The 12827-nt window shown below is 39.4% G+C and overlaps 1 protein-coding gene across 2 annotated transcripts in view; it reads right to left on the bottom strand.

Annotated features, from left to right (window-relative positions):
* Positions 1-12827, bottom strand: part of RGS20 (regulator of G protein signaling 20) — a 379831-nt gene that overhangs the window by 91510 nt on the left and 275494 nt on the right. For both annotated transcript variants that reach the window (XM_086966962.1, XM_086966963.1), the window contains exon 2: positions 6744-6889. In XM_086966962.1, coding sequence (XP_086823088.1) covers positions 6744-6889 — 146 coding nt within the window. The remainder of the gene's footprint in view (positions 1-6743; positions 6890-12827) is intronic.

The raw sequence follows: 12827 nt of genomic DNA on the forward strand, positions 1-12827 counted from the left end.
GAAACTTTTCAGTCACACTAAAATAATATTTACGAAAATGGGGAGAGGGCGGGCAAGAAGCTGGCCCTGCGTACTCGTCAGAAGATTTCTTATAATACGATCACCGCTATCAAGATAGAAGGTCAGGAATATGCAAAACCAGGGGATATTGTTGAAGTATTTCGGCAGTATTATCAAAAGCTCTATCAAAGCAACGGCATAACTGATTTTAATGAAATCAGAGAATGTCAAAGGGAATTTCTAACTGACACTGGGTTGTGTAAGGCCATTGGTACTCTAACTAGAGAGGATCTGGAAAAAGAGATCACTGTCACCAAGCTGCAATTAGCCTTATCCAGTCTGGCCTCAGGAAAGGATGCAGGCCCCGATAAAATTCCTTTAGAATTATATAGAATACTAGGAGGGCAAATAATACCTTTTTTACTGGATCCGTTTGTTGGCATACAGTCTAGTGACACCCCACCAGAATCATGGAAGGAAACGAACATAATTATTTTCCCTAAAAAGGGCAAACCTACTGAGCTTCCATCAGCATATCGCCCAATCTCATTGATCAACTCTGATTCGAAGCTCTATGCAAAGATCTTGGCTAATCGGCTCGGGAGGGTCGTCGAACATCTGGTCTCCCCCTGGCAACATGGTTTCATTCTCGGCAAGGGCACAACGGATCATACCCGTAGAGTCATCTTCCTTTTTGATATCATGTCCGGGACTGGGGGGGCCGGATGACGATGATCCTCCTGGATGCTGAGAAAACTTTTGATCGAGTGTCATGGGCTTTTCTATGGGGAGTGCTGGAGCTTAATAATTTTGGGCCCGGATTTGCGAAATCAATCAGAGCAATGCATTAAGACCCAAGGGCCAAGCTCCAAGTGATGGGTATCAAATCCAGTACAATTAAAATATCAAGAGATACAAGGTAGGGATGTTCCTGTTCCCCGATATTGTTTGCCATGTACATTAACCCTTTGATTTTAAAACTAATAGAATGCAGGGAAATAAAACCAATCATTGTTGGTGCATATGAATCCAAGATACTTGCCTACGCCGATGATGTGCCAGTATTAACACCAAACCCCGCTGAGGCAATTGCAGAAATAGAAATCATTACCCAATCATTTGGTTACTATTCTGGATACTCACTTAATAGAGATAAAACCGTGGTTCTAAGCACCGATAATATTGAATATGTTGATTCTAGAAAAGGAGATAAAGCCACATATCTTGAAATATGTGTATCTCCAAAGGTTGAAAATATTAATAAGCTTAACTACGAACCCCTAATGAGGGTTATAACAGAAGACCTTACTAGAGTTAATAGCCCACATCTGTCAATCATTGGTAAGGGAAACTTTCTAAACATGAATATACTTCCCAGGCTACTATAGCTGTTTCGAGCTATCCCTCTAATTATAGAAGATAATATCATCAAATACATTGAATCACAAATGTCTATGTTTTTTTGGCAATACGGAAAAATCAGGAGGGCTATGAAATATCCTTTACCTCAACACAGCGGTGGCTTAGCAATTCTTAATCTGATGTTATACCTCTGGGCTGCTCTTCTCCATCAAATGGCACCGCTATTTAATACAATTTCGCCCACTGAGAGCACACAGAGCACTGAAATACCATCTATTTATGAATTAGCAATTGGAAAAAAAGCACAGGGACTTTTGCTGAAACAACTAGAACCAAGCTATTAGAAAAAAGTTAAGTTCAAAATCATTACAAGTGCATGGAAAATATGGAAGAAGGCTTCTAGACATAGGGCAATCCCAACATTTAAGATATACCCCCTTGTGGCACTCCTCGTTATTGCCAACACAAGCTAACAATGATATTGCAAAAAATGGGAAAGTATGGGGATTACCACAGTGTAGGACTTCTTAGGTGGTGATTCAGACACTAGGTTTCTGAACCTCCAGACAAACTTTGCAATCCCTAATATTGATTATTTTAAGTTCCTCCAAGTTAATACTATTCTTAATTTTAAAATTCCAAGAATTACACTTGAAAATATGCCCTTCCTTGATACTATAGGTAAAAATTCGACAAGAATTGGAACAATCTATGATCTGCTCCTGGAATGACTTAACCCGTTGAGTGCTCATGACGAGCTCAGCTCGTCATGAGGCAGGGTTGAGCTGCACTCATGACGAGCTGAGCTCGTCACGGCCGTTGGAACTTTCGCACGCGGGGATAATTTCCCCGCTGTGCTGAACGTTCCAAAACGGTTGTGGTTGTGATGAGCTCAGCTCGTCATGAGTGCAGCTCCACTGTGCCTCATGACGAACTGAGCTCGTCACAAGCACAGCCGCCCGCTCGCGCCCCCCCCCCCCGCACAGCGGGGGGAAAACACCTCACAGTGAAGGGGTTAAAGATGATTTGGAACATATAGATTCATCATGGGCAGGCAAACTTGCTCATCCCAGTGTTGATATTGATATGTACCTGCTGTTAACATCGCAATTACTCCTATCTTCCAATCTAAAAGCCCAGTTATACAAGACTATCTATGATTTATACTACACCCCCGCTAAGCTACATGCATGGGGTAAAAGAATAAATGATGCGTGTCCAAGATGTGGAGTAGGTCCTGCCACCCTATTACACATGTTTTATAAATGTGCTAAATTAACACCATTGAAAAAAAATGTATACAGAATTTTGGGAGGAAGTGTTTGGCCATAAAGTGGCGGAATCGCCCACTCTTTTTATTCTTGGATATGATAGCACTCTTGGGCTTAGCACTGAAGAACAATCATGTCTATTCCTAGGTACAGCAGTTTGTAGAATAATATTGGCAGCCCGCTGGAACGACGCGGATTCCCCAAGTTTTCAGATGTGGCTAACTCAATCTTTGGGGGTCTATAATCAAGAAAAAGCCATCTATGCGGCAAGACGGAGAAATTCTAGAATACTTGGCATTAAGATTTGGTCTCCAATTGCGGCCTGTAGCAGGGATGTAAGAAATGTTTAAAGATGAACTGTTCCTATTATATTAACGTATATACTTTTGTCATCTTGGTATGTGTTAACAGAACAAGGAATCGCTTATTCTAATTAACTTTATTTATTATGAAGGCCTTTTTAAATATTTGATACCGATGTATATGTATATTTCTATTACTTTTTATGCAATATTTGGAGTTGTTCAATACAAAAAAATACAAAAAAGAAAGAGGAAAGAACTAGGATAAATAAAGATATTTAGCTTTGTTACATCTCACGTGGGAAGGGGTAGCATTTTGCCACATTCCCTGGTCTACCACTCTTGGTAAATCTGGAAATGTGTCAAAATCCATTGGTGCATGTGTGGGAATACCCACACCCCATCGATGGAAAGCCTCCTTGAGGGAGAATAAACAAACCAGTTATTTGCACTGCCTTGCATTACTTCAGATTTACCAGGCACCTCAGAGCCAAGCAAAGCAGCATACAACAATTTGATAAATCTGGCCCAAAGTGCCTGGTGTATGAAATTTTCATTTGTAAAAAGTGGTCGTAAATAAAATTACCGACTATATGTGAATGGAAAATAATTTTTCAAACTGACTTATTTACTAAAAGGCAGTGTCATAGAAATCCAAATATTAGTGAGTCGGAATCTGACCTATCTTATCATTATTCATGAAGAAGTTTGCAAATTTTGACTCACTTTGACTGGATGTCATCACCAGGATAGTGGCCTGCTGGGGTCATCAGACCACCATGTCTGTGATTGCATTTAAATAAAACATCTTCTTTTTAAAGCATCTCTGATTGCATTTAAATAAAACAATGTTTTTAAAGCTGCTGTTTTCCTTAAAGAAAGCAAGGTTGCTGTTAAGAGGAAATGTTGTTTTTCTATGTTTACGATTTGGCAGTGGTCCAATGGACTTCTACCTATGCCCCAAAAGACTTTTTTACATTCGGTAAGGCAAAGCGGGGCTAAAGATACCCCTTCCCTTTTGCAAATGTGCTCCCATCTAAACTCGGAACTCAGCAACTTTTCAATGCTTTGCGACTGGATTTCTATTGCAAAGAATTGATAAATGCCATAATTCTAATAAGACGGGTCACCACAAACACACCCTTCCAAATATTGATTGATTAGGCCTTTTTAAACCCATTTCGCTAATTGATAACCTGTTACTAAATTACATACTTGTTTTAGTACATTCGAAAAGCCATTTTGTGGACACAAACCAAATGATTTTGTGAACCATAGACTTCAGAACTGGAACATGGCTTTGTACATAAGGCCCTGTATCTTAAATTTTGCAGGCCTTTAATTAGTTGAGGGGATTTGTGTCCATGTTCATAGGGATAGGAGATATAGGTGAACCCCCAAAACATTATGGATGTTGTAACTTTAAATGAAGTATGTTTAAGCCCTTTTTAAAACTAGTTGAGTTTAGTGAATCTCAACATGAGTTTTCAGAAGCTATTAGTACAACCATATAATGCTCCTGTTACCAATATATAATGTGGTTACCAAAATATTTAATCTAACCTGGAAATAGGAAACCTTGAAATATTACATATAAATAGACATGTACTCAGTGGATGTTGCAATAAACCACAGTAAATTCGTTATGTTGGTTCAAAGATGTTCTAAGTTAAAACTAAACCCATGTTTTGGCTTTCACTATATTGCGATTCTTTGATGTAGCCAAGGAATATCCAATTGCAAAAGATAAAAACTTTTTCCCCAGTAGTCTGCTGAACCATAAATATCACACTGTTTGTAGGCTTCTAGCATACCTAGTTCATTCAGGCTCTCCTTACGAGTAGCCCAATAACTTCCGAAATATGCTGCAACTCATGTTGCCACAGATCAGAATTAAGAATATTGGGGCTATCACCATACCTGGTAACACACATAAAAGCGCATCCTGTGTATACATTTTAGCAGGTCAAACCTGCCAATATTAATCAGGAGAAAAACGTCCAGTAAACAGTGGAGAAATCAACTCACAATAGTGGAGGACTCAACCTAATGCAAAACTATCAGAACTCTCCATCCAAGATCTTTCAGATATCGATCTACTAGAAAACCAGACCAGAACAGATCATGACCCTAATTATATAGTAAGAAAAGCAAGTGATTTGGGGATCAACACTGATGCAATAGAAAACACATGCTTATCTTTGAAATCAACCTTTTGTCTCCAACTACAAGCTGGTAATAGAATTGATGCATTCCACTTGGCTGTCTTCCATGACGTGGATAAAGAACATCTTAGATACAAGAAAAAGCAATTTAATTTGAACAAACAACACATTCATACATAATTTCACTTGTCCTGGTGCAACTTTTTACAGCCTTGGTATCCAACTAAAGTAGATGGCCTACAAGGGGATTCTTTACAAGACTAATTAGATTTAATGATCACTATTTAAGCATCTGTTGAATGTGCCGCATTAAACTAAATCATGAGTTAATCAAGGTAAACTTTGATCAACAATGTAACAAAACAAAAACAAAAGAACAGGCGTACAAAAATCATGATGTGACATTCATTTTGTGTATATTATATTACAAACACAGAATTATTCGGGGTACAAGAAAACCAAAATACATATATAAATTAAACACACATCTATCCAGTGTGTTGTTTGTCCATAATATTTCATAGAACACTTGTAAGAAAGATGTGTGTGACCTCCCCTCTAAATTGAGGAACAATCCAGGGAACTTATCGCTATGATATAGAATATATTCCTGTATAGCTTGATTTACGAAGAAATTATGGAATTTTGCGTCCTAGTGTATTAAATGCTTAACACCGTCCTCAGGAATAACTGACTTAGCATTCAGTACCCTGGGAATTCGGTAGTGCTGTGCACGGGTTCTGAAGAAAAGGTTTGGCCCTGGAACTTATTGCTTTACAAATTAAGCACAGTAGTGATGTACGATCAGGTGCGCAACGGCCATTGGGCTCAAAGTCTTGTGTGTCAGTCCGGGCTGAGACAGCTTCCCGGGCACAAACAGCCACATCCCGAGTACTTAGCAGGTCTTTAAAAGACCATTTACTTGGTAATGAGGCTTTGTTGTCCTTTAACCCCTTCTTAGAACCCCTGCATCTCCACTCTGCCGATTGTTGGAAGAATTAGACCCCCCACCAAAATTTTTATTAGCCGCCGACCCCCTCCCCCATTTCACTCCAGTTGCGCCTCTGGGTTAGATAGAATGTGGGAATGTGTTTTTCTTTTACATATAGTAAAAACTTTGGTACTTATGGCTTGATTTAAAGTTGTGTGATGACGGAAACTCCTCCTGCTTTAGGATACCGGGCTAAATTTTGGGAAACTCCATGTGTGGAAATTTCCCAACCATTAAATCTATTTCTGGAAGAAAACTCCCCATGCGAATTCCATCCGAATTTAATATTTCTTTCCTACACCTGTGGTTTTTTCTTAACTAACCAATTTTTAATCAGGTCCTTAATATCTTAATGTTCAATTTCTGTTTTTTTTACAAAAAATGCTTGGCTAAATCTCTTTAAAAAAAACAGTTTTAAACCCCACTTTTAGTAGAAAGGGCCATTCTTGAATTCTCACCTAGTCATTCTCATTCTTAGCAAGGGCTTTATGAAGGTGCCTGATCTCCTGTATGTCTTGCATCGGGGTAGTATCGTTGAAGTTGGATAAAGACAGTTTTTAAGTACTTCTTGCATGAAACTTTGGCTACTTTTTGTTGTCCCACAAAAAGGAGATCACACTTGATACAGTAGAAAAGAGATTTCAACACTTACCACGAACAACTACAGCAGCAGCACCAGCAGAAGCAGCAGGCATTGGATCCACGGTTCAGTCCTTGCTGTGCCTGTGCAGAGCCGCCTGTCTCTTGGTAGGCTGACATCTGCCGCTTGCGCATCTCCATGCGTTCTGATCCCATGGGCTGCAAACAAGAATCACAGGTAAACTGTAATGAGAGGAGAAGTGCAGTATGTGGACTAAATACTGTAGTAATATACACCTCTAAAACAAAATCACAAAAACTTTGCAGACATTGTACAATCAGAAGGAGGAGGTCAAGTCCTTGGTAAACAAATAGTGTTACACAGGAATCGGTCATAGAATGTTAATGGTGTTGATGTTAAGTATAAATTGTATACTTTTGTGAACTTAGGCCTTGTTGCAAATGGGACCGGTACCAAGATATTACACATGACGTAAAACTGCATGTCTAATGACTAGCTACCAAGGGGATAGGTGATACAGTGGTGCAGTATTTCAAGGCGATTACAATCGAATCCCCAATTGGATCCTAACAATGGGAAATAACGTGGAAATCAGAGCTACCACAATGACTTCTCGTATGCATCTGTAATTCTAAGCCCTTTTTTGGGGACACAGGACTTATTTATGAGAGGCTTGTGCTGCCAGAGCGTCACTTTTTAACGCTCTTTTGGCGCAAGCCTCTCAATCATTTCTATGAGGCGACGCAAAGTCATTCTGCCTGGCTTTCCATGGGGATGTATGACATCACAACGGATGCTCTTACATCTCATGCTTTTACATCGCAAGTTTTACAACACATGCCTTTACAACGCATGTGTTAAGGGGTGCTGGATAGTGAATAGTTTAATTTACTATTCCAACTCCAGTCCCTGTGGATAGTAGGGAAGGTGTTGGATAGTAAATTAAATCTATTCCCTATCCTAGAGCGCCCCCCAGCGCAATGCGTTGTAATGGTTTGCGTTGTAAAAGTTGCAATGTAAAGGCACTGCGTGGTAAAAGGTGCGTTGTAAAGGATGTTTCCCTTTCCATGGCCTCATAGATATGGAGTAAAACAAAGCATGAGCGTTGCGGTGGGTTTTCCCAAACAAAACACCCTTGGATTTTGACTCTACCCCAGATTTACCTAATCACGTGATCCGGGGGCAGCGCCAAAACCTAACGCCTCCCCAGAGCAGGCGTAACAAGGAGAAATATTTTCCTTTTTCCTCACTTTTTTTCTCTTTTCATGTGTGCTGCATTGAGAAAATCACCTCTCTGGGTTGTTTTGTGCTGGAAGGTGCCCCTTTCTGCACAAAAACAATCCTGCCTGCAACTGAGGCACCCTTGCACCATGTGCAAGATTGCCTACATTGGAGCTAGACGGCAAATTGTGCGGCAGAGCAGAAGGCACCGTATTTTATAAATACTGTGCATTCCTGCCCTTTCACATTGGTGTACAACAGAGCAGCAAGAAGGCTTGAAGGAGGCCCATGGTGTGCTAGATTTGACCTAAAGGATTCGTCCACGGAAAATAGTGCAGCTTCATTCGATGTGGTGATATAGTATAAGTCATCATACTGTTTGTGCAGAAACTTTCTTAACAAGCTGTGTTAAACCCGCCATAACGAGGCCCTTAGTGTGCTTACAGTAAAATAAAGACGTGTGAGCAATCAACAATGGCTTTGGACACAAGGCTTAGTTGGGACCGTGAACATATTTTAAGTATGCAAGTGTACAAACCTTGTATACCACATAAACGTAATGTTCCCTCTACACCAGGGTTGCGTGAGCCAACCCTGAGTCAGCGCCGAGTCAAGAGTCTGGCGTGGCTCCAAGAGGCAGTGCACTAGTCAAAACTTGAAAATATTTGGCATGCAAATCAAGCTGCAAATATCATAAAAAATTATGATAAAGTCTCTTCAAATAAAATAAAATGTATTTCGTTAGCACGCTGAAGTCTTCCAACTTAGTACAACAGATTGTATCACTGGATTGAGAGGCATTTATTGACAGTGATAGCAATAGGTTTTGAGGAAGAAATAGGAGACTTCGCGAAAAAAAATATTTACCTTGGATCACACAGTCGGTGAAGTGGGGAAGCCAGGATTCATCCCACATTATCTAGTTTTGCATTGTCCAATTCAAATACTAGATGAGCTATGTCTGTCTCGCTTCTTTTTTTTACATCAAATGTCAATGCTTTGTTTCTGATTCTTTGTGAACGAGGACAGAGTGTGGATGGCTGCCAAAAACTACACGAAAGCTCAATCTTTTTAAGCTCGAAGGGGACCTCGAGCTAAGCCGAAGCCAGGTATCTAGCTTTAGCTTTAAGTGCCTAACCTACATCTATGCTGCACTTAATCTGTGTACAGAAGAGAAGTTACATGCAAAGACAATGGCATCTCTGCTAGGAAATCCCAGATCCTGACTCACAAAATGAGAATATGTGCACATAGAATTTACGTTTGTAAAAGGTTTACAGGGCGTGCATAGTTATTAGCAGTCAATCAGTCAGTCAAAAATACTTCATTCGGTAATTTAAAACTATAAAAGTGCAAACTATATTAAACACAGCAAGGTAAAAACCATCATCTTTAATAACATTGATTAATCAATATTAATCAGCACCCCTTATTTTGAAAATTAATTTAATTTTTTTTAAAAGCACCATAATACAACTGATATCATAAATATTATAAAAGAAACATACAAAATATCTAAATATTAGCAGTCATAAGTGGGAATAAGGTCATGGAAATGAGGTTTCTGGTGGCAGTGCCTTAGGAGTGAATGGGTGAACTTACACAAAATAGTAACTTTGTGGAAATGTTAAATAACCTTCCCATGCTTATTGCATGATTAAAGTTACACAAAATGACTATGCGCACGTTGTCTAGTAAATGTGGCAAAGTACGGCTAAAGCCCGGATTGTGAGGGAAAAAAATAGAAAGCAAAATTCTGCAAATTAACCTTTATATAACTTTCTGTGCATACTGTGTTCCATACGGAGAATCCGCACTATTATTAGCCTTATGGGAACATGGCTATGCATAAAAATCGAATATGATTTAGGCCTTCATGCGCTTTTATGACTTGGGAAAATTCTATAGGTATCAGTAATGTATAGATGCTAGTCTACGCATCAGGGATACATGTTTTCCAGTGAATTGGGCAAAATAAGACAATCTCTACCGACAACACCAGCGGGAGAAGAAACCTGAAGAGACAGGATAGCCAATTAAGTGACTTCCATGGAGATTTTACAAAAGGATAAAGAGAATATTCGTTTTTGTTCAGGGTCCTTGAACAGCATCTGCTCTTTTCCCATTGTTATCCTTTTATATTGTAGGACCACTATTATTTCCTGCTCAGCAGGTTGAGTAATTATTTATTGGAAAGTCGTACCAAATAATTGTATTTTCTACGTTTTAGATGTTTTTTTATGTTTTTAGATAGGGAGGGCATCTTGAAAATCTAGGCTTATGGAGAAATCACAGCATGTAGCAATCTAAGAAAACCATTGTAAAAAATGAGCATTTGTGCCTGCATGTGGATATCCCTGCATTTAATCCGCCAGCATGGTGACCTGTTGGGATACGTAAGTCTACCGATGGGATGGAAAAGAGGGCATCACGGTGGGTGGTGAGTGGACAAGCTGCATGCAATGAACACCCACAAACGCATAGGCTTATGAATATTCACAAACACTTTAAAAGTGGTTTGCCCTGTGCATCTAATGAATAAAAACGTTTTGCTGGTTATTTGTCACATAAAACTACTCATAAAAAGGGATGAGTAAGTGCATCTCCAGTCAGGGTTGGAAAAACAAAGAAAGACCCTCACATTCCATTGAGGTGTAGGATAGGAGCCTTCTCCACAAGAAAACATAGTTTTGGTTAGGAGAAAAGAGTAAAATGTAAGAGATGTTCTAATGCACATTTTTTTCTAGGGGTTGTGTTATACATTAGGTGCACTGTGCCGGTCTGCTCCAATGTGCAGCTTTAACTGGATGTGCTGAATGATGATGGGCAAAGCCCGCCCTATCACAACAAATATTCTGTTTCCGGTCCAATAACAAACTCACTCCTGCACTGGGGACACAGCACATAAGTAAAAGACCGACCAACTGTTTCAACGCACCTGCCCACCTTTCACCGTAGGTAGAAGATCTGGCCTCACTTTCAAGGAGATAGCGGTATGTGACTGCACCCACCTGCAGGAGGGATGCCTGGGGGTACCCCAGAATAAGGGTGCCAGCTTTCATACTTCTGCACCCACGTTTGTGAACAGGTGTGGGAGCACATTCAAAATGTTGCCTATTGCATGAAGCCAGCCATGCCTCAATGGAAACAAGGGAATGCCTCTTTGTCACCACGCTGGTTCACATTTTTGCAGTGACGTGAATCATGTTAGAGAAGGGATCTCTTAAGCATCTGCAGTCCCTGCTGTAATACCAAAGTGCCCTGGAGTGCCAAACAAAAGGTGCAAATGCCCACTGCACCCCAGGACACTATGTACAATATGGCCATAAATGTGCTCCAGTGAATGAGCCACCATGAGAGCAATCCCCATGAGTAATAATGGAGTAATGGGGTTATGGAAATCTGTTACTTAAATGACATCTCCTTGTATATTCTGGGGATCTCTGTTAAAAGGTAAATTGCTAGAATCCACCCAAATCTAAGCTGTAAATTAAGATTTCACAGATATGCGACCTAAAAAAACAATATTTGTGAAACCTCGTTCAAAACATCTAAAATACCTTGTGAAAAGTTAATCATAATAAACATCACATAAACAGCAACATAATTAATAAAAAAAAGTGTAAGTGATCCCAAAAGATTGATAGCAACATTAACTTATTTGTATACACTGTTTTATACCACACTGACCTTTCTAAGTACTGTGCGCCCATAACCTGCAATAACATCACATACCAGGAGCACTTGTTCAAATCACTGAGCTATCTTGCCAGCCAAAGAATACGTCAGAAAAAGGTATGAGTATCGTTTAGTCCACTGTCACTTACTTAAAAATGGTAAGTTGTTGTACAAGAACTTATGTGGACAAACACACTAGAAAATAACTGAGAGATTGGATTCACAATCTGACCAGAGTAATGAACCTTTAGATCCACATCAGAGGTTTTCCTGTTTTCCTTTAGTTCACTGATCAACAAGGACAACCAATGGGGATTCTATTTGGTTACATGTATTTCTTGTTTAAATGCTAATTTCACTTTAAGAGCACATTGGAAACTTCTTTGTTTATTTGTGTATATAATCTATTTTAAATAGAACCGGTTACACAATACTAGATCAAGTAGTTTCAATCCTCACACCATCCAATCAGATCTATGGTTTAACACCATCATGTAACTTAGATGTAATAAAATTAAGCACCTTTCAGAGTCGTGGCGTGTATGGGTAAAACAAGAGAGCTCAGATCTTAAATGCTGACAATGCAATGTGGTTGAAGCTATTGTGATGGTATCTTTCAGTTTAAACCAATAGAAAGTTTCATCTACTGGTTTCTACCAATACACTCACAGGAGAAGTTGCCGAAAGAAGGTTATAGCAACCAGAGTGTGATGCTCCAGTTGCCTGAGTTATAAGAGTGTATCAAAACATCGGCACACACAGCATGATTTACAAATGAGTTTCCAAGCCATAAAGGACACATTTGATATGGAAAACAATGGCCCTAGACCTTAAATCATAAGCTGAAACAATCAGTACACAGTCAATCAATCAAAGAACATTTAGAGCATGTTATTGTAAATCATCAGCTCATTGTAATAAATACTCAAGAGAAAGAGCTTGTGTTTTGTCATCACCCAAGCTGCATACCTTGAATTCTACTTACAAATAGAAAAATTAATGATCCAAAACGAATTGAAATTAGTATCCAGCAGCTCCATCACCTGAATCAGAACCAGTGATACCCACGGTACATTTTGCTGAAAGCCTGTCTGGAGAAGAGATTGAAGAACTGGCTGTGTTGTGGTACCTCCGAATGTCAAATTGCTTCAGACAAATCGAGTAATACAAAATAATAGTGCCTAGACTAATGAAGGCAACAATACTACCAACCAAAGGGTTCATTATTCAGAACAA

This window comes from Lissotriton vulgaris, chromosome 4_1 (genome assembly GCF_964263255.1).
Source record: "Lissotriton vulgaris chromosome 4_1, aLisVul1.2, whole genome shotgun sequence".
Taxonomy (NCBI): Eukaryota; Metazoa; Chordata; class Amphibia; order Caudata; family Salamandridae; genus Lissotriton; species Lissotriton vulgaris.